At 32.8% G+C, this 23,755-nt stretch overlaps 1 protein-coding gene across 2 annotated transcripts; it reads right to left on the bottom strand.

The window, feature by feature from the left end:
- On the bottom strand, positions 1 to 23,755 carry LOC140437117 (ubiquitin-conjugating enzyme E2 J1-like). Of its 2 annotated transcripts, none has more exons than XM_072526445.1 (5): positions 23,433 to 23,716; positions 23,171 to 23,376; positions 17,426 to 17,740; positions 11,620 to 11,810; positions 1 to 1,081 (listed from the first exon to the last, which is right to left on the bottom strand). In XM_072526445.1, exons 1-5 carry the CDS (start codon positions 23,467 to 23,469, stop codon positions 1,000 to 1,002), a joined length of 831 nt encoding a protein of 276 aa, XP_072382546.1. In that variant the 5' UTR covers positions 23,470 to 23,716; the 3' UTR covers positions 1 to 999. The 2 variants fall into 2 exon arrangements, with proteins under 2 accessions (XP_072382546.1, XP_072382547.1); XM_072526446.1 differs by lacking the exon at positions 1 to 1,081 and adding an exon at positions 10,398 to 10,586 and having other exon boundaries at positions 23,433 to 23,755.

The raw sequence follows: 23,755 nt of genomic DNA, 5'->3' as shown, positions 1-23,755 counted from the left end.
TTGTTGAAACAAAAAATATATTTTTTTTAATTATTATATTCTAACAATAAATATATATGTAAACATATACGAATTAACTGTACTTGTTTTGGTTAAAAATACAACTTAAATAAAATCACAAAAAGGTAGTTAAAATATAAATGCCAGAGAATTTCTATTATTATTTTAACTAAACCCAAGTGTTATCTTAAATCACGTATTTATATGATTTCGCCTGATCACAGAAATAAACATTACTACATTATTAACATATCTTGAATACTGTAGCCATACAATAATGAATAGGATATCGAAAGACAGATTGTATAGCATAACTGAAGTAACAAATGTCCATTTACAACAACTTGAGGAATGACAAACGCGGTCATTTACGATCTATCAACAGTAAATAACCCTGGCCGTTTCAGATATCTGCATTTCAGTGTAAACATCTAGAAGAACATACACCTCACAAGATGAAGTTATAAACAGCTTTATCAACTAGAGATTACAGAAGACAGCAGATGGCTCATGGTCAACAAAATTGACGGGAAACGGGCATATTAGAGAAATACCTAGAAAATACCCTGTGTTGTCAATATTTTAGAAATCATGACAACAAAATGTTCACTTAATTAATATAGGAAGGTTGTATTAAATTAACACAAGATATTATCAAGAGATAGATTGGTTAGACTGTTTTATGTAAAAAAAAACAAAAAAAAAACAAAAAAAAAATAAGATATCACAACTAAATACTTTTCTATATAAACCATTATCGAGAATAAAAATTAACTTTTTACTTTACTATAAAGAATTTAAAGATCATACAGTTAACTGAACTGCTGAATATTCAGCATAATGTCCAGTTCCGAGATCTGACGACGACATATAGTATGCAAATGTTTGTCTTTAGTCTTTACTTATAAAATACAGTACACTGTGTCCTAATTACACTGCTTTCATGTTGGTATAAAATTTTCTATTTAAAGGGATACAATGTTTTATAATGCCATTAGTTTATAGGAAAAAAATTCGTCGTATTAGCAGGAGAGCTATTATTGTTATTAATATCCAGATTGCTGCTGTCCATAATTTATCCCTAAAACAGAAAACATGATAATAATAACATTTTTTAGTGTATAGGTTGTATACAGGACGATTCTGTGATTCTGAAATGTGCATACATTAGGGTAGATAGGGGACACTGAAATGGCTTTAAATGCCAAATTATATTTAACAGGAATGCATATAACAAAGCTACAGGCTTAGAGCTTGGATTTATTTATTTTACTCATTCTTTTAATTGTTTCTCTTAAGCACCACACTGTATATATAAAGTGCGTAAATCTTTCAGCTGGACATAGGTAATATACATTGAGGTAATTTTGGCAACTGCGATTTCTTAAGCCCACTTCTGTCGTCAAGGCCACCTGTAGGAAAATGGGAATGTAGGTACGTTACTTCCTACGATTAAAACTTTTACCGAAATCAATTTCTTAAATCCACACATATTCAAAAATGATTGGTGTTATCTAAAAACTGTTATCGACAAGTAAATATATGCTGCGACGGCGAAGATAGTACTACCATTAAATTCATACTTGTCATTGTATTACATTTTTGTTGATTGTTGGAAATTAATAGTCTGGATAATATCTTAGTGGGAATTACACAACCGGTAAATGATCAATTAATCGGCAAAAATGTTATTTAAAACATGCGAACAGTTTTTGCAATCAGTATTTATCGTTGTTGTTATAGTATCGCCTGTTAAATCTGTGTTCGAATGCTTTGTCTTAATAGCATTCGTACTTATTTTGTTAATTAGTTTTTTATTTTTATTTCGACGTAAGACAAAATATTAGGTTAAAGTAACAAGATTTCCCGTATATTCCATCAGTTTTTCGTAGAATAAACATAGATATAACTAGTGGTATAAGTCAACGACATCCACGCCATAGACCCGTCTCATAAGACAAAAAAACAAATTATCTGGAAGTTATATGATCGACTAAAAAACGCTACCTTCAACGGAAGCTGTTAGTCGCTTTTCTTTTTTAACACTAGTAGCAGTGGCAACAGTTGAACGTATTGTGCGTGAGAAAAAACTAAAAAATGGTTTTAAACCACCATCTGCAAATGAGCACTGACGAAAACCTGTTAAGTTGTATGAAGCCCAAAACATCCTTCGCAGAACTGTACATTCATTTTTCTTTGAAAATGGGGCTCTAACTCTCAAATCTACGTGCATTATTATGAAAAGCATTACAAGATCTTAACTTTCGATATACAAAACGATGCAGGATTCCATGTTAACAGATAAGGAGGAAATTATATCATGGCGACGTAATTATCTACGCTAAATTCATAAATATCGTGCGACAAAACGAAAAATTTATTACCTGGACGAGACTTTAGTTAACGCCGGACATATAGTCGCCAAAGTTTGGCAAGATAGAACAGTAACAAATGCACAACAAGCCTTTGTTGAAGGTTTATTGACAAGATTGCGAGCGCCGTCAGGAACTCCATATGATTCGAGAACATTCTCCAGCGTGCAGATAGTAACTCTGTCATAATATTGGATAATGCATCTTAGCACAGCAGCCTTGTTAAACGCATTCCAACGATGACTGATAGAAAATCCATCAAGCAGAGCGGGCTACGAGAAAAATGTATTTCATTTACAGACCATATAGTCAAAGCAGAACTAATGACAATAATCAAGGAGCATCGTGGTAGATATCGTCAATATGCTGTTGATTTAATGGCTAGACTTCATGTGGTATTACTGTTTTGGGACTTCCACCTTACCATTGCGAGTTGAATCCTTCTGCTTCTTTTTCTACTTCTTGGCGATCTTTCGATCTGTTTAATTCTGAAACTGCCTCTGGTTAATTTCCTGGAAGGTAGATTGCCTCCATCTTTTAGGTGGTCTTCCAGGAGATCTTGAACCGGGCGGGTTGTTTTTTAGGGCAATTTTTGGGAGTCTATTCTCATCCACTCGTCTTACATGATTGTACCACATCCTCTTACGCTGCCTTCCCCATCTTACAATATCTTGAATTTTACACAAATCTCTGACGTTTGTATTTCTCACCCTGTCTCTTCTTGTTTTGCTCACTATTGTTCTTAGGGTTTTCATTTCGGCAACCCTTAGCATCTGTTTCGTTTTGTTGGTATCTTCGCGCACTTCTATGCCATATTTCATGATTGGTCGTTTGCAAGTCTTGTAGATTTTAATTTTACTATCTGTGCGCATATACGGATTTGACCAGACTATCTCCCGCAGACATCCCGATAATGCGGATGCTTTGTTGATCTGACTCCTTAGGTCCTTTACTGGGTCGTGTGTGCTTGATATATCTATGCCCAGATATCTGAATTGCATCACCTGTTCTATGGGGTTGTTCTCAACCACTAACTTACATCTGAGCGGATCTTTTGCTATTGTCATACATTTAGTTTTGTTGGTAGAAATGGTCATATTTAGTTGGCGGCTTATTTGAAAGAACTGAAAGAGCTGTCTCTAATAGTAAGGATCGGCGCCAACGAGTCAGAAGACTCAATGAATTCTCAGGATTCTGACGATTTATAAACCAAGCTGTAAGTAAAAAGTTTAATGTTTAATATAAATATTTTTATTGTTGTAATATATTTTTATCCAAGACGGATAAGAATGGATCTACTTTATTTGTGCTAAATATGCTAGGTATGATAACGATAATTTTAAATCACAGAATATAAATTAACTTTTATTGTAGGATCTATTCAACTATTTATTAATTTTTTAAAAATACATAAAAGGCGTAGTTACGACTAGAATAAAATCGTGGGTCAAATACCGAAGCGGCCCAGACTTCACTATGAATGATCTAGTGAGTGAATTAATTGTTCAAATCCTGACCAGAAAACAAATAGGGTTACGTAACAGTATTAAGACTAAATGGTCTGTTAGTTGGCCTAGATTACGCTGGTGTATCGAATATCGAAAAATAGGGGTTTGCGGCTTAGTGTTACTCACCTTCTTTTTTCTTTTAAAACACTTGTGCTGCCATTTTACACAGTATTCTTTTAAATAAATAAATTACTTTATCGAAGAAAATTTCCATTCCATGACGGCATTAAAAAACACATTTACAACATGTAAAAATCGATCTTCGGCCACCTGAGCCACTTCCGTTGAGTTTTTTATAATTAACACTCCAATACACGACGGTGGACTATCAGAACGGGGTTTTTGCTCAAAAGGCTATTTCTTACATAAATAAATAATATACATACCTGTTTTTCCAGTACCTTTCAGGCACCCAAAGAAAATGTACTTATCTAAACATTTTAAAAAGTATATGCTTTTAATTTTGAAATATAGATCATTTTGTCCTAATAGACCACCGTCGTGTAGACATAACTTTTAAAATATGTACTTCCATATTATCGGCTGAAGGCTAAGAAATTTGGGAATTGAGTTAATATAAGAATAAATGGGATTCAGAGCCTCGTCGTCAGGTTTACACTCATATATTCAGTCTGCAGTTGTCAAATACGGCAGCTCTAAAGATCTAGTAGCTTTAAGTAACGCTGTAGACAAAATGACGTAAAATTCGCCTTTTTAAAAAACTGGGAACACAGTTGACCCAACGTTGGGACCAACGTTGGATCCCATGTGTAGAGCCGGCCTTAGTGTCGTGGGATATTTTCAGACTCGAGAAAGCGCAGTTGCCACAGTTACCTCAATGTATATTACCTATGTCTAGCAGAAAGATTTATGTACTGTATGTGTATATATATATATATATATATATATATATATATATATATGTATGTATATATATATATATATATATATATATATATATATGTATGTATATATATATATATATGTATGTATATATATATATAATATAAAATTAGTAGTATCTCTTGGGTTTAGGTTCAATAAGTAATATTGAAATATTACCTAAACCTAAATCTAAAAAATAAATTTCATACCTAAACCCAAGAAATACTAATTTTATATTAAATATAGTATTGTTCAAGGAACTCCACAAAGCAATATATATATATATATATATATATATATATATATATAATCATAAGAAGAAATATCAAGTGTTTTAAAGAAGAGTTGTGCGAATACACTTACAGAAGAGCATTGAGTTTAGGAAAAATATTTACGTATAGATTTCGAAAAAGCCTTTGATAGAGTACCACATACACTACTATTTCAATACTTGGACTCAGTTGGTCTGGACACGTATGATATTAGATCGCTCAAAAATCTTTACTACAATCAGACCGCTTGTATTAAGGTGGATCAAGAGGTGTCAGCCAAAGTTTCTATTAAGCGTGATGTCAGACAGGGATGTGTTATGTTACCGATGCTGTTTAATGCCTACACTGATCAAGTTTTTGAGATAGCGTTAAATAATCGTCGCAAACATGTTAAAATCGGTGGTGAAATTGTTATTAAGATCAGATACGCAGATAATACCGCCATAATGACAGCTTCAAACCCTGTTGAAAGACGTAAACAAAGAATGCACTGAAAAGGGCTTAACGATCAACGCAAAGAAAACAAAATAGATGGTGGTCGGAAAAATTAATATCGAAGACCTAAGACTAAAATTAGATAACAAAATTCTGGAAAGGGTGGAACAATTTAGATATCTGGGTAGTTCGATTGACTGCAGGGTTAAAAGTGACGAGGAAATTTCGACCAAAATAAAACTTGAACGAAAAAGCTTTAACTGGCGTTCTGTATTGTGCAGTAGAAGTCTGTCATTGACCACACGTCTAAGAGTGAAGTGCTACATCTGGTCCGCTTTCTTCTATGGATGTGAAACCTGGACAACAAAAATAAAAAATCTTAATAAATTAGAAGCGTTCGGGTTGTGGTGTTACATGTTGAGAATTCCGTGGACAGCACACATATCTAACAAACGTGTGCTAGAAACCTTGCACAAAGAGCGAGAATTGATCAACATCATCAAAATGAGAGAGGTCCAATTGTCCAATAGTACAATGGTTACGGCCACATAATAAGAGGACCTAAATGGATGTAGATATAGAACAGGACACCAACCGCCAAATTTTGAAATATTAGTTTCTGTTGTTAAATAGATTTCCACTGTACCCCTGCACCCAGCCCCAGAATATAAATTTTAAATAATACCCCTAGCGTCATCTGTTGACAAAAGGTCTATGTTGCAAAATAGTAATTTTAGAACAAAGATCCACAGTTTTTGGACCACGTTTTAGTGATCTCGAAATAATCTGAAAGTTTATAAGAATGTCGCGTGGAAAACAAATATTAAATCTTTTAAAAGCCTCTGAAGTATTGCCAGGACCATCCAATGCACATAATAAACAGCAGGTAAGTTTATAAATCATTACATTTTTATATGGATTTTATAACCTCAAATATGTTACGTGGTTCCTTTTTCAATAATGAAGTTAAGTGAAATGTGGGGGTTTGGTACTTTTTATTGTTGTTTGGTTCCATGTTCTAAAATGTCTAGTAGGAATAATATGGATTCTCTTCTTATTGGTTCTTTATTCAGAAATATGATATTTATGGAATCCGAAGTGATGTGCACATATAGTATATTTGAAAAATAAGCTGGAGTAAATTCTCAGAAAAAAACTAAATTGTTAAGCATATTGTAGTACGTGTGCTTTTCGTACAACGTCAATATTTTAGCTTATTTTGCGTTTGGTTTGACTATTTAGATAGAAATTTTTCCACGTCACATGGACTATCGTAAAAATTAGTTACCTGCTATTGTTAGAACAGTAGGCTAGGGATTCTTCAGCTGGTCATAGACGTACTTTAAGGGAATTACATTATTTGTTTTAGTTTATTAGATATTTAAAGCATTTTCAAAGCATATTATATTTATATAAATCTGTTTATTTTGCAAGAGTGAATAGTGAGTTTATAGAATATGGAATTAACGTGTGATTATACACCAGTTAAAAAAATTAAAGTTGAGTCCTTTATCACTTAACGAGAAGAGTATTATCCTCAATATCTACAATTATTTTAAGCAACACAATCCTTCCAATACTGTTGATAGTATAGTTGAAATTTCGTCTAAAGTAATGGGATATTCAAAATCAACTGTATATAACATTTTAAAAGAGGAAAAATCATCAGCTGGTATAACCCCACCCAAACCGAAAAAAGGAAAACCAAAATTGTCAAAAGTGAATGTGGATGAATTTTAAAAAAATGCAATTCGTAGAATGGTCCACACATTTTTTTTATACAAACAAATACCAACTTTAGATAAAGTTTTACAAGCTATTACCGATGATCCCGATTTACCCACAATAAGTAGTGACACACTTTGGCAAGTTTTGCATGAGTTAAACTTAAGAGTTAAAGTATGAAAAAGTTGGCAGACAGTCAATGCTTATCGATTCCGAAGAAATTGTGTGTTGGAGACGAGACTACCTCAGAAAAATTAAAAAAAGGAGGACAGAAAATAAGAATATTTATTATTTAGACGGAACGTGGATTAATGAAGGGCATACTGTCAGGAGAGTTTCGAAAGATAAAACTATAAAAACATATCGACAAGCATTTCTGGAAGCATATTCAACTGGTTTCAAGGAACCAACAGGTAAAGGTTGACGATTAATTGTTCTTTTGTAATTAATTAATTAATTTCTTAAGGAGGGTATACTTTTGTTTAAATCAAAAAAGACCTATGATTACCACGAAGAGATGAACGGACACGTGTTTGAAGAATATTTCGAACAGATGATTGAATTCATATCTAAAAATTCAGTTATTGTGATGGACAATGCAAGTTACCACTCTAGATTAGTTGAACCAACTACTCAATGGAGGAAAGATGAAATTGCAATGTGGTCAACTTCTAAGAATTTAATCTTTGACGATACAATGACAAAAGCAGAATTATTAGGGCTTGCTAAAATTAATAAACAAAATTATAAAAAATATGTCGTTGAGAAGATAGCCAAAAAACGAAGAATTGAAATACTTTTCCTACCACCGTATCATTGCGAGCTAAATCTAATTGAATTAGTATGGGCCGAAGTTAAAGGTAACGTTGCTCGAAATAATACAACTTTTAAATTGTCAGATGTTACTAATCTTTTTTATAAATCAATATCCAAAGTAACGACTGAACAATAGCAAAAATATATTAATCACGTTATGAATATTAAGAAAAATATGTGGAAGCTTGATCATCATATAATAGATAGCAGTATAAAACCTATAATAATTCATCCTGGATTGGATAACTGTAGGCTAACTTTAAACTGTAGGCTCAGAAGTTTATTTTACATTTGAACTAATTACCGTCAATTTCATTGTTTATTTTTTATTTATTTATTTTTTTATTGCTAATATAATTTTGATTCTTATTTCGAATATTATTATTATTAAGAATATTATTAATTATTAATAGGAATGTATAAAAGCTTACAGTTTTTGTATGTATTTTACGTTTCAGTATAATTTATTGTATTTTATTATTTTATATTAACTGTATGTTTCACAATTAATCGAAGAATAAGAATTTTTATTCTTTTTATGTGTATAGTTTTATTTTAAACCAGTATTAGATTGGACTATTTTGTTCTAAATACCCAAATAAATTTAACGAAAACTTTTCTTTTAAGATTACGTTTTAGTTAGAAGATGTGCACGCCTATGTATTTCGAGGTTCGAAGATTAGTATTCTGAGAATTTACTCCAGCTTATTTTTCAAATATACTATAGGTACCTAGATGTTTTCGTATTTTGCTAAGATGTTTTTTGAAGTAGGATTTGCACGATAATATTCCTAATCATCTTATTCGATGAACACAAATTAGGTAGTCAGACATAATTACTTTGGTGTTTTGTAATAAATCAAAATATATTTAAATATCGTTTTTTTTATAGTCAGTTTGAAAAAAATACTGTTTACCGTATAAATACGCCACTTACCTATTATAACTTTGTTTCAGGATAATCATAGCTCAGGTAACAACAAAGATAGTTATCCAAATGGTAAGCAAAATGGTGCAAGTAAGGAAAATAATACAGCGGAGGCTCATAATAAAACTATGGTATGCCGGAACACCGATTTATCTGAGGAGAGTGATTTTGACGACAATATCGCAGATATGATCTTCAAAACGGGTTGGCCTTGGTTCAAGAAAATGCAGTTAAAAGACGAAGAAATCATATTCAAGGTAGTCATCTAAGATTACATTCAAGAACATACACGATGAATAGGTTTACGATGTGCCGCGATATGTTCGTAAAAACCCTAGGAATATCCACTGAACGCGTAAATACAGCACTTACAAAATCAAGAGTATTAGACTTAAAAGATAACAGCTGTAAGCATCAACATTATAAAAGGTTGTCTAAAATGAAAAAGGAAGAGGTTATGGCACATATTAACAAAATTCCAAGGTATAAATCTCATTACCGACGAACTTAAACAGAGAGAGAATATTTACCTACTGACATGACACTTGAAAAAATGTATAACCTTTATAAATCAGCAAACAATAGTCCTGTAAGCTTCTCATATTATAGGCGTATTTTCTACACCGAGTTTAACATTACACGTAAAACTTTAAAAAAAGATTTCAAATATCGTTAGTAATGTAGAAAATTTTAACCAACAACATTATGAACACTTGGAAGCAGCCGAACAAGCTAGAAAGCAAATGAAAGCAAAATCTAATCAACTTGTGGAAACTATAACATTTGATCTTGAGAAAACGTTACGAATGCCAAAACTCTCAACCAACATTATTTTCTACAAGCGACAGATTTGGTTGTACAAACTCGAGATACATACAGCCACCACCAACAAAGTCCACTATTTTATTTGGCCAGAAGGTGTCGCCGGACGAGGATCACAGGAGGTTGGATCTTGTTTGAAAAAGTTTATAGATCTCCGTCTAGGCCCCGAAATCAAAGAAATTAGTTTTTGGTGCGATTCATGTGGCGGCCAAAACCGCAACATTAAAATATGTTTGTTGCTGAAGCATGCCTTACATAATCACCCTACATTAAACAAGATAACAATAAATTTTTTGGAATCGGGCCAGAGTTTTCTACCCAATGACGCTGATTTTAGCGATATAGAAAAAGCTATAAAATTTCAGCAAGGATTGTGTGGGTCAGAGGATTATGCAAATTTTATGAGAAGCTGCAGGAAAAAAATGCAATGACAGTATCACCATGACTACCAGTGACTTCGTAAGTTCAAGTACTCTAGGAAAAATGATTATCAACATAAAACCCGATATTACAGGACAAAAAGTAAACTGGGTGTTGGTTTGAAAAATTAAAATCGAGAAAGAACGTCAATTTAGTTTATTTTTTTAATTCTCACATAATGATGATGAACAGTTTATGGAAGTTGATTTAAAACCAAAAGTTAAAGGTAAACCACAGCTATCATTAACAGCTTTCATGGCCGACTGGAAAACCTATTTCTGCACCCAAGTATCTATTATTCATTTGATTCCTGAAAACGTGCAAAACTTTGTTACATCATTGCTTGCTAATGATGCTATTGTAGATGATGTAGATGGTTATGATGGTGACGCTGATTTTGAAACTGAAATTGAATAATGAGGCAGATTTTGTTAAAAAGTTCTGTCAAAAATAATAATTACTATTTTTTTTATTTTCTTTTACCTTTATTGATACCTGTTTGTAGCATTAAATATTGTTTTTACGTTTTTGTACAAGGAACCACATTGCTTTGTTGGAAAATAAACCTGTTTTATTTGGTGACTTGGCATTTTCTTGTGTTCCCTGAAACCCACTCGTTGCTACTTTGTCAATAAAAATATTTTATGTTTCTTTATAAAAAAAAATACCTATTTATACATGGAACCAAGTGACTGGTTCTTTTTAAAATTGGATAAAAAATATTGAAATTTAATTTTTTAAAAAGGAACCAAGTAGCATATTTATTTTATGAATAATATTTTTTAAACTACTTTCAGACAACAAAAGTATAAATTACCTATACTAATATTGGACGTAACCTACAATATCTTAAAATAACCGTTGTTAAAAATAATCCATTCTAAAAAATAACTGATGACAATCAAGTTTATTGATTTTCTCAGTTGTTACTTGATTATGCTTGGTTCCCTGTTCTATATCTACATCCAAACATCGCTTACTCCGGTTAATTATTCAGAGCAAATCGAAGGAAAACTTTGGATCGGAAGAAAACAACTGTCCTGGCTGCGTAACATTGGACAATGGACAGGTCGAACGGTCGAGGAATTTATTCATCTAACTGCCAACTGAGAAACATTTCATCAGCTTGTTAATACGACGACAGCCGACGCTTGAAAACAAGCACTGTACATAAAGTAGAAGATATATTAAATAATTGTGGAGACAGTATACATACTTGTCTGACACCTTGTTCTGGGTGGAATTCGTTTGAGAGTGTGTCAAGCACTTGAACTGTTACAGTAGTATGTTCGTATAGTTCAGATTGTAGATAATAGAAATTTATTATACACCTCATAGGTGTATGTTATAGGTTGTTTTAATTTGTTATATGTGAAATAGATCCGTCAGTAAATAAATAAATAAATAAATAAAAAGCAAGACATTATGTAACTTACGTATTACTTCTTTGGATTGAATCTTCTAATAAAGGATCGGCCGCAGGAGCTGAAATACTTTCACCAACAGTTTCATTTACTTGAGTAGAAATTCTTTGCCTGAGTTCATAATCATCTCTCTCTTCCGATGTACTTTCTTCTCTTCTTTTACTTTCGCTATTGGGTTCTTTCTTATTCGCGTCCTCTTCTGCCTATAAAACAAAAAGTAAGTACAAAAATATTTATAGTATGTTATTTTATATGAACAATTTAGTTATATTATAACAACAAATTTACTAAGACGTAAATTGGAGCTGAAAGGTCAGATAATAGAACAAGTGAAGGAAGGAGTTTAAATATTTAGGCATCACATTATCTAGCTACGAAAAGCTTTAAACAGAAATGGAAAAGATCAAATGGATAGAGCAAACAGAGCCGCAGTTTGCTTGAATGAAACAATATAGAGAAATAAAAATATCGGGAAAGAAATGAAAGGCAGAATTTACAAAAAAGTCATTAGACCAATAATGACATACGCGGCAGAAACAAGACCTGACACAAAGAGGACAAAAATGATGTTAGAAACACAAAAAATTGATGGTAAGACACTATGGGACAGAGCTAGAAGTACATATATACGACGTAGATGCAAGGTGGAGAACATCAAGAACTGGGTAAGAAATAAAAGAGTGGTACGGAACGATCATATAAGGCGAGTAACAACAAATAGAGTAGTAAAGAGGGCAAGAGACGATTCCCGAGATGGAACGACAACTTACTGGAGGCACATTGAAAAACAGAGTCATGTCTACATAAAAAGAAGAAGAAGAATTTAGTTATATATATATATATATATATATATATATATATATATATATATATATATATATATATCTGTACAATTTTGATGTCTATTAACTTGACAAAATATTGTTCCTATATGAAAGCAGTATTTTCAATTTCGATACAGTTATTTTCACACCCCCTGATATTTCTTTGACGATGTTTTGCGGCAAATTCAAGTAATTTAAAAAGCACAAGATGAGCAAAAATTCATTGTCATCGCTTCAGGCGTACTAAGGACGCACGGGAAGCGATATTTACTTGTATATTCTGCACCATTAGCAAAATTGTCATCAAATTTTTCAATTCCTCGATATTTTCTATGTAAAGTGTATATGGATGTTCAATTTGTTCATCATTTGTTAATAATTAACTGCCACCGGCGTCCATGTGGTTAAATACTTTTTGTACTTTGTTCATTATACATACTTTTTGAATTATTTAGTGTGTTTTATTTTATTATTCTATATTGAAGGTCGCATCTACCTCTGAGAACTCCGGAACTGGCTGAATTTCTGTGTGCAATTATAATCTGAATAACTATTTGTTAATTTCAAATTGTCATTCTTGGTATGCCCAAAAGGAAACATTGTCACAATTAAATGGAGGCCTTGTTATCTCTACTAGGTACGTGTAACGATAAAGATAATCTAGATATTTAAAGTTAAACATAAGACTGCAAAACTATTTTGTTTTCATATGTATTTATCAGCTCGGTGGTTTTTGTCATATTATAGCATTCATTACGTCAATGAAACCATATAATTACTTTTTTTATGTTTGCAATTAAATTTAATAAACAATAAAACCAGAACATATATTTAGTAATAGCTAAAATTGTTAAGCAAAAAACATTTTCCTACATGTTTGTTGGAAACAAAAGTTTAAAACATTTTATAACAAATAGTCAATGCTTACTCTACCTCAATCAGCTTCTCTAGTCTTTTATTAAACGATTTTGTAATTTGAGTTAGAATTTTAATATAATTCGTTGTTTATATTAGTATTAGTTATTAACATGTACCGAAGATAACAAATATATTTTCCATCCACCCTCGACTCTTATAATTGTATATCCATCTATACATAATATGTACTCTTTTTAAAGTGCATATGAAACTGCAAATAAATCCAGTTGTTGTGTATTTGGCTCTTATCTAGGAGTAATACTAGATAAGCGACTTACATGGAACGACCATCTGGAAAGAACAAAAAAAAAAGCGAAGCTTTGTTTTTGGACATGTCGCAGAATATGTGGGAAATTGGGAAATTATGCGCTACGGCACCCAAACAGATGTACTGGCTATATAAATGTATGCTTACGTATGGGACACTAGTATGGTGGTCTAAACGCCGACTAAAGACCACCAAAGGGAATCTGAATAAGCTTCAACGACATGCACGTAACTCATTCATTTGGATCGGTTATAAAGACCGAAACTAGGATCTGCCACCTCTGATAGGCCAATGCCGTGCACTTCCAGAGGACATATGAAGAGGTTTATCTCATCACATAGAGGGCACGGTTTAGAAGAAGTTCGGCTGTAAAACTTTTGTATAGCCCCGCTACGTGGAACTTAGCCTGTCTCATACCTCCACCACTAGCCCAAGAGTCCTGGAATCTCCGCAAAAGAAGCTCCTTGAGACTTGACCAGTACCGGTCGGCACCTGATCTGAATGTCCCAGTACCCATATCAAGTTAACCTTATTGGTCAGAGTAAATTTAGCCAGTGATCTCTTACACTTAAGAACCAGCTTAGAGCTGACTTTAGTTCCTCCAGAGCCTTTTAGAGCTGCTCAACTATCAGAACAGAGAGATATGGTCCTGCCTGGGCAAGCCATATCAATTATCTCCTGAGCTCATACCAGGATCGCAAAGACCTCGGCTTGAAAGACTGATGCATAGTAGTCGAGCCTCACTCGACTTAAATCCGATCCCACGACCATATATTGCAGCGTCTGTGAACCAGATGAGTTCGCTCCGACGGATCAGTGCAGGTTTTGGTTCCACCCACTCATCCCGGTGAAACCTTAGTGAAAGCCATCACTCCATTATTTTCCAGGCAGAAATTTATTCTACATAGAGATGTGTCTGCAGGAGGTGTTGAAGGAAACGAAAAAGCGGACCTACTTTTCAAGGATTGGAAAAAAGAAACCTTCTTGGGTCCAGAACCTGTCGTTGGCATAGCAAGAAGAACAGCCAAAAGAACGATATCGGACTTTGTGGAACGAATGAAACGTAACTGATGGTACATCACATGGTACATGGTTATTATTGAAAAAATAGCCACAGTTGGGATATTGAAATTCCCATTTATATAGAGGATCACATTTCTGACATAATATCAAATTAAGATAGTTCTAAATCAACAATGAGTTGATCTAGAACTATCTAGATCTATCTACATAGATCGACTCATCTTTGAATTGGTACAGATAATGTACCCTATGTGGATCAGCTACTCTAATTACACGTATCCATAAGTTTCCAAATTGGGCCTACCTACGAGTCCCTCATCAGGTCTTCTTTGCTCTCCTACTGCTTCCAGGAACTTGCCACTCAGCAATTCTTCGCATCGGCTGATTACAACTTCGACTTTGAATATACCCCAACCATCTTAACATTACTCTCTCATTTTCCTAATACTTTGCTAATATATCCTTTCTTCATTTTATCTTTTTTTGTTTCTACACTTATCTATGTAAGCATTCTCATTTTACCCACATGCATTCGTTGTTCTTTTTTCTTTCGAACTTCCCAACATTGTTCCGTACTTCATAAGGCAGTTTATAGCAAAGTTTCCGTCATACACAGGATTTCCTATGTAAAGCTAATAAGCGCAGATGAGCTCATCAGTGAGCGACAGGAGATTACTTATGTCCGCTGTCACATATTGGTAATGTCTACCGGCGCAGTTGCAGACGAAAAATCTAAAAGAAACAATTCTAGACAACAGCCCATAAATCCCGAAAATAATATACCATCAACCTTCATCACTGAGTGGCAGGAGCTTATGTCGCTGCGGTATGACCTTTGATAATATCTATCACAATTACAGACGAAACGTCAGGAAGGAACAATTACAAACCATGGAGTATAAACCCCGAAAATAATAGGTCAGATTTAAGATATTTTGTAACTATACTTATATTGGCCCACACATCTAGTAAACACATAATCAGGGCCGGGTTCTGATTTTTACCCAGTAATAAAACTCCTGGAGAATTGGGCACGTCCAGCACGTGTGTGGGTGGGAATTTGATTTGAGTAGAGTTTGCGCGTAATTGCGCCCATGACACAGTGGCTAATAACTCTTCTTCTTCTTTGTGTGCCGTGCTTATTTTCAAGCGTTGGCTATCCTCGTATTAAAAAGCTGATGAAATGTTTCTCGATCAGCAGCTAGATGAAACAATTCCTTGACCGTTTGACCTGTCCATTGTGTGTTACGCAACCAGGACACTTGTTTTCTTCCGGACCAGCGTTTTCCTTCGATTTTGCCCTGAATGATCAACCAGAGTAATCGATATTTAGGTCCTCCCATTATATGGCCGAAGTATTGGACCTTTTTTAATTTGATGATGTTGATCAATTCTCGCTCTTTGTGCATGGTCTCTAGCACACGTTCGTTAGATATGTGTACTATCCATGGGATTCTGAGCATGTGACGGTAACACCACAACTTGAACGCTTCTAATTTATTAAGATTTTTTATTTTTGTTGTCCAGGTTTCACATCCATAGAACAAAGCGGACCAGACGTAGTCCTTCAATACTCTTAAACGTGTGATCAATGGCAGACTTCTATTGCACAATATAGAACGCTAGTTGATAAAGCTTTTTCGTGTAAGTTCTTTTCTGGTCGAAATTTCCTCGTCACTTTGAACCTTGCAGTCAATCCAACTACCCAAATATCTTTAGACAAATAAACACTTTAGATATTTAAGTGTTCTACCCTTTCCAAGATTTTATTATCTAATTTTAGTATTAATCCTTTGATATTAATTTTTCCTAATAACTCTAGCATAGGTAATTACTAGGAATAAAGAACAATGGATTCAGATGATGAGCTAACTGATAAAGGGAAAAGGAGAAGAGAAGAGGAGGAATATTGGAGCAAAAGATTATAAAACACACCAAGAACACAGCAAAAAACAGATGAAAAAACACAAGTGGAATAGATCAAATGATGAAAATGATGAGAGAATTAGCAATTGATATAAAAGCCATAAAAAACAATATAGATCCGGAGACGAAATCAAACAACTAAAAAATGAAATTAAGGAACTAAAAGATCAACAAAGCGACTACAAAGATGAAATAAGAAAGCTGCAGGAAACAAACGAAAAAGTTATAAAACAAATGGATCAATTACACAGCAAACGAAAAAATAAAAAAATTGGAGAAAGAAAGAAAGAGGAAAAATGTAATAATACAAGGATTAAAAATTGATACAAATGATCAAAAAGCATTGCGAGAGGTTATGGAGAATTTTATGGAAAAAGAACTACAAGTATCAGTAGATGTAAATGGAGCAACGAAAATAGGAGAAAATAGTGTCATGGTGGAACTTAATAGCGTGAAAAACAATCGAAGTAATGAAAAATAAAAGTAAATTAAAAAACAAAAAGGACTAACGAATCTATATAAACGATGATACGTCAAAATAAGAAAATTCAAAATAAGAAAGAATTATATAGAAAGAAACTAGAAGTAGACCGAAAACCAGGTGGAAGAAGGATGTTGAAAAAGACATAGACGAACTTAAAATCCCAAATTAGAAAAATAAAGCAGCGAACGGGAAACAATGAAAAAGAATGCTTATATATAAATACTTTTAGTAAACCATAAGGTCCTTAAGTAGTGGATAAAAAGCAAAATCATGATCATAATTTCGTCATTGTTTACAACATGAATATGCATTATTTATTTTATTTTTTAATCATCAATACTAAAATTAGTTTATAAAAGTACATGAATACATTACCTTCAATGCTATCTGCTTTATTAAGGTACTTTCTTCCTGTGTCAATTTTGGACTAAGTACATGCCCTCCTGTAGATAACTTTTCTGATATCTTACCACATGTTGAACATTCCCAATTCTTTGTCTTTTTTGCTAACACTTGTCTCTCTTCTGGTGTGTAATCCAAAGAACCAATTGTTCCAGATGCTGCAGTGGGCATAAAAGCTATTAGTGCCAGAAGAGCAGTACGTATTGACCAAGAAGGCTGCCAACTTTCGGGATGGTGTCCTGATATTGATAAACATATTTTCTTGTTAACCTCAAATCTTCCATTTGGCTAAAAAACATTTTGAAAGAAAAGATAATAAACTATTAGAGTCTGTAATTTTTTCAGGTTTTTTATTTCTAAATATACGAAACAACCCATGCTATTTCTATAACACTTCATTATAAACTCTATTTAAGATTATTTAATAAACTTCAGTAAATATTAGTTGTCAGTGAAGTCACTTAAAACTAAAAGAAAATTTTTTAGGGCGGGATAAAATTATCATGAGATGAATTTAAACAGGAGTTAAAAATATTATGAATTAGTTTGTAAAAAACTCTAATCATATTGCAAATTCCCAATATAAAATTATCGGGGCCTGACACGCATGTGTTCAGACGATATTCGCCTTCTCATTCGCCAAGAGACTATTAAATATAACTTATCGGCTTAAGCGAAAATTACTGTCATTTTACAGGCCCAAACTGCTGTCTGATTATATTCAAATTATAACGAACCCTTTTGATTGAATGATGAAACTGTAGATAATTTTATTTTACAAACATAACCATCTCTTTCCGATCTCACATTGAAATGACATTTCTAATAAATCTTAATGGAAAAGAGATCTATATTATATCAACCTAACCAACTTTATCAATCCTAACCTAACTAAATACTAACAAACCACCTAGACCTAATCTCACTAGCATGTCTAACCATAGACATATAATACCTACACTGAGTGCTGCAATATAGAGCAGTTCCCCCAATGCGACAGAGAAAACAATGCAAGCAGCCCTTGAATCTCTTTCTAATGGGAGGGGTTTATTGATCACGTGACATTCCCAGTACCAAACATAAGTGAAGTAGCAACTTACATGTTTGATGTAACAAATTTTATTGTTAGTGAGGTCATGTGGCCAATAAAACCAGCTCATTAGAAAAAGATGCAGATGCATCTTTTTCTCTATTGAACTGGGGGAACAGGTCTATATTGCACCACTCAGTCTAGGTATTATATGTCTATATGTCTCAGATCTAATGTAACATACCCCAACCTAACATAATCTGACCCAAACTAACATAAACAAACTTCATCTAGTTACCTAATCTCTCAAAATTTAGAAATATTTGTACAAAAATAGTAAAAATGTGAGCTGTGGATGATGTAACTTGGTACTTAATTTTCCATGATTATTTGGATATCTTACTAGACTTCCTAAATAAGTAATACATTTCTCTTGTGAACACTATCACAATATATCTTGTACAAAAGCACACAGTAGATGTACAGAATAAATGTGCAAAATTTAAGAATTTTTATAGTCAATTTACATTTTCATAAAAGAAAATATTTTTTGTATATGCATCAATCTTAAATGATCAAATGATTTAAATTCTGCCAATTAGGTTACTACTGTACCAGTCAATATCAATAAGTATTATTGTATGTATGTATATCGATGGCCTAGAATGAAAAAGTCATAAGTCGATATTGAGATTTTTATACCAATGTCTTGTGTGCAACAGGCCTCACACATTACAATTGAGAGAGAGAGAGAGAGAGAGAGAGACAGAGAGAGAGAGAGACAGAGAGAGAGAGAGAAAATAATCTCATGCTGCCACCTGGCGAAAAATGAAAATGATGTCAGTCTTGAATTGAATTGTATATCCACCTATTCACCAGTGAAGTTGTCATATCTCGAGTGAAACGTGCCGATAAATAATATTTTGATTTGTGTAAAGAACTCAATTTATTTGGAAAATGGGTAAGTTTATTACATTTTTGTACTCTTTATTTCCTATTTGCTATTTTTTTTTCCTTAATTATTTGGCTTAATATTTAGTGTTTTTTGCGTTTAAAAAAGGAATAAAATGATTAAAATTTCGATGAAAACATTGTAAGTCGAGAAAATGCTTATTATACTTCAGTGAAAATGTCATATGTCTTGACTTACGACTTTTTCACTGGAGTTTTAAGATCGTGCCTTATTTGTTTACTCCCAAGTCCCAGTTGCTTGGGTCAGACTTAAGCGGTTTTCATTCTAAAATGGACACCTATGGCAACATAATTTTTCTTTAGAATCAATGATGATATTTTTAGACATTATCATACTCACATCTCACCCAGCACAAAGACGCTAGCTTTATTTATTTGGATTTATTTTGTTACAGATCGTATTCTCCAAGGGAAAGTAAATGGTAAGAGAGGACCGGGAAGAAGACGCATTTCCTGGCTTCAAAATTTACGAAAGTGGTATAACACGACTACCACTGAACTGTTCCGCGCTGCAATAAATAAAGTAAAGATAGCCGTGATGATCGCCAACATCCGGAACGGATAGGCACTTTAAGAAGAAGACAGATCGTATACTATCACAAACCAATCAATCTCGAGGAGCTAGAATGGTATTATCAATGCAGACGAAAACCCTCACGAAACTACCTCAAATCTACCAGTTTCACATCTAGAGCTAAGTGTATCTAATGATACGAGTATAATATTTAAAATGAATAGTTTTCCTGTGGTTGAAAGTTCTCTAAATATCTTAGTCCAAGAAGATGGTTCTTTGCAATTGGAAATGAATACCTCTGGACTTGTTGGTGACAAAAGTTATACTTCAGATTCAAGTAAACAAAATTTTGGAAAACATCGATACAGATTTAAATGAAAGAACCAACACTGATGCAAATGTTGCAACTATACATTATGATCCGACCAATGCTAGTAGTTTGATTATAATTTCTGCAGAAAATGATGACGTGAGTGATGCTTAAAATTAAAGTGAACATATCTTGGAAAACATTGGTACAGATAATCCTATCAATTCTGATAGTTCCATGGAAATTTCTTCAGAAAATATAAGAAAACGAGCGCGAAAAGGTAAACCGAGAAAGGGAGAGTGGATGCAAAAGTCAAACAAAGATAAGAGAATGAGAGGACAAAATTACTTGAGAACAGAAGGAAATTCGTTTACTATGGGGCGGGAAGCAAGAAAATTAAAAGTAAATTGTGGTTGCAAAAACGGTAAACTTGAAAAGAAACTCAAATGTGCTTCGTTTGATGAATCCAAAAGACAAAAAATATTTGCTCAGTTTTGGGGTATGAATTGGGATGAAAAAAAATGTTTGTTGCTCAATCTGTCAATATTGTTAGCATCAAGGAGAGAACAGGTAAAAACAAGAAAAAATTCAGAAGACAGACTACTTATGAATACTACCTAAAACTTAGTACAGCTGAAGAAAAGTACAAAGTTTGTAAGAAACTTTTTTTAAATACTTTGGCAATTGGAGAGAGATGTGTATTTGACTGGGTAGGAAAGTACAAAAACTCTTTGAATAGTACAAGGAAGTCCGAAACAGAAGAGGAAGATTTGGATCTTCCGCTTCTGCTTTGGATTCTTCACAAGTCAATGAAGAAAAAAATGTTCAGGCTCAACCTAAAGCTGGTTCAAATAAAGCTGAGGATTCTAAAAAATGTATTAATAATTTTTTGGATGCTCTTCCCAAAGTAGAGTCGCATTATTGTTGAAAATCAACAAAAAAGGTTATATTTGGAACCAATGTGGTCTTCAAAGACAGCTCTTTATCGTAAATATAAAACATACTGCAATGAAATGAATCAAAAACCGGCTTTATCTTTCACTTTGATGTTTTTGAGAGCAAAAATTTATCATTGTTTAGTCCTCGAAAAGATCAATGTTCATCTTTGCTCTGCTTACAAATTAGGAAATAAAAGTGAAGAAAATTATATGATACATCAAAATAACAAGACACTAGCTAGAAATGAAAAAAATGCAGATAAATTCTCTGACAACAGTAAAATTGTATTAACAATGGACTTACAAGCAGTACTTTTATGTCCCGTATTAAAGGCATCAGATCTCTATTACAGAACCAAGCTAAAAGTCCACAATTTTACAATATCCGTTATAAAATTGTCTGAAGGATATTGTTTTTTGTGGGATGAAAGTGAAGGATGACTAAATGCTGACGAATTCTATTCTATAATATTTCATTTAATCTGTACAAAACTTGATTTGTCACCACCTGTGAACAAAATAATCATTTTTAGTGGTGGTTGTACTTACCAGAATAGGAATTCAATTTTGGCAAATACATTCTTGCTTGTGTCTGTCAAAACAGGAATAAAAATTACTCAAAAAATTTTAGAGAAGAGCCATACACAAATGGAATGTGATGCTATGCATGCCACTATTGAGAGAAAATTACAGAACCAAGAAATTTATTCTCCAAGTAATTACATAGAAATGTGTAGAACTGCCAGAATTAAACCTAAACCATATAATATGGAATGGCTTGAGTATACTTTTTTCAAGAAATTTAGTAGTTTGAACTATGTCTCGTCTCAGAGACCCGGTAACAAAGCAGACAATCCTGTGGTGACAGACATAAAATTTATTCAATATTGCCCAAATGGGGAGCTAAAGGTAAAGACACGCTATGAAGATGAGTATTCTAATATTCCACACAGAATTAAAGTGCCTCTTGTAGAAGACTTGGAACGAATCACACCTTTATATCAAAACAAACCAAAGATAACAGCTATAAAATTTAGACACATGCAAGAAGTGAAACATGTCCTTCCAAAAGAGGTGCTCAATTTCTATGATTCATTACCACACAAGTAAAATAAATTCTTTTCTAAAGCTATAGAACACAATCATTATATTTTATTAGTTTTATTTTGTACTGAAACTTTGCAATAATTTCTTAATAAACGTATTTAATGTGATGTTGAGGCTGGCTTCTTTAATTTTGATATCTGATAATATCGTAAGTCAGGTAATTTCTAAAATTTTGTTATCTGAAAAAGTCGTAAGTCCAAAAAGATTTTTTTAATATCAATTTCATTGTATTGTCAAGTTGGTAGGGCTTGCACCCCTATACTATACTAGGATTACATTATGAAATGACAGGAATGTAAGGAGAAATCAATAGCCTACAGGAGTTCTAGAAACTTATGACAATATAAGAAAATACAATGTACTACAAAATCAAGAATAAGAAATATGAAACTTTAATTGTAACTTTAATGCAATAAAAAATTGTCCAAGCTCAATTTTCATTTTCTTCATGAAAAATATACATACAATCACTTTTATATAAAAAAATGGATTGAAAATTGTTTTCACACAAAATTAGTCTTTGTGATATACTATTGAAGAAATGTACTTCCTGTAATTATACTTTTATTGCTTTTACTAGCTTCTTTTAGTTAAAGTTTAAGATCCAACTGTTACAGTAATAATTTAATGAATATTAAAAATAATACTTCAAAAATGTTATCAGCTATTGTCTGGTATTATAACTTATTTATTATTCATAATTAGGATCTCTATAATTTTTTATCAGTTTAGATTGATAATTTATTTTCAATCCACAGACAGTGGATAAAAACAGACCAGGTCAACTGATTTAAAACAAAAAATTGAAAATCAGCAATATTTTTCATAGCAAAGGATGGAAACATACTGTCAACAAAATAATGTTGGGAGGTTGCATAGGATATTGTGAGGGCAGTAAAATTCTTCCATGATAGAATCCACCTTCAAATTCTGTTCCTGGAGGGCCCCTTACTGTAAAATGCCACTCAAAGAGATTATCTTCTAAAGGACATGCAAAATACTCTTCTGTGGGATTAGCTAATTCTATTGCTTCTCTCATTAAACGTTTTACACCTACAAATAACATTTTAAGGACAAAGTAATTAAAACCAACATTATGTTAAACTTACCAGGACTTTTAAGGTTATATTTACTTTCTAAAGACATTTTAGTGCTTATACACTGGAATTTACAAAACACCAGAATATACCTAAATATACTGATAGACCTTATCTAATTTGATAATGTCAATTTCTCGAAATTATTCCTTTAATCTAAACAAACTAAAAACAAACATTTGTCACACGTCAGTAGTAACCATGTCAAATTCAGCTGAGATGGAGATAGGCGGAGCAAAAGATGACATATATCATTGATGTGCCTTTATCTTAAAAATTATATAGTCATAATTCATATTTTAGACTAAGATACAGGTATTGATGCACAAATACAG

The sequence above is a fragment of the Diabrotica undecimpunctata genome, chromosome 3, assembly GCF_040954645.1.
Source record: "Diabrotica undecimpunctata isolate CICGRU chromosome 3, icDiaUnde3, whole genome shotgun sequence".
Lineage (NCBI taxonomy): Eukaryota > Metazoa > Arthropoda > Insecta > Coleoptera > Chrysomelidae > Diabrotica > Diabrotica undecimpunctata.
The sequence above is the reverse complement of the archived record's forward strand: the minus strand, read 5'-3'. Positions and strand labels throughout refer to the sequence as shown.

Bases quoted from the DNA above. Each gene is read 5' to 3' on its own strand.
- LOC140437117 (XM_072526445.1), bottom strand. From the start codon at position 23,469: ATGTCTTTAGAAAGTAAATATAACCTTAAAAGTCCTG. The intron at 17,741-23,170 runs GTATGTTTCCAT...AATGTTTTTTAG, and splicing joins CCAACATTATTTTGTTGACA to CCAAATGGAAGATTTGAGGT. The intron at 1,082-11,619 runs GTAAGTTACATA...TTTCTGTTTTAG, and splicing joins TCAATCCAAAGAAGTAATAC to GGATAAATTATGGACAGCAG.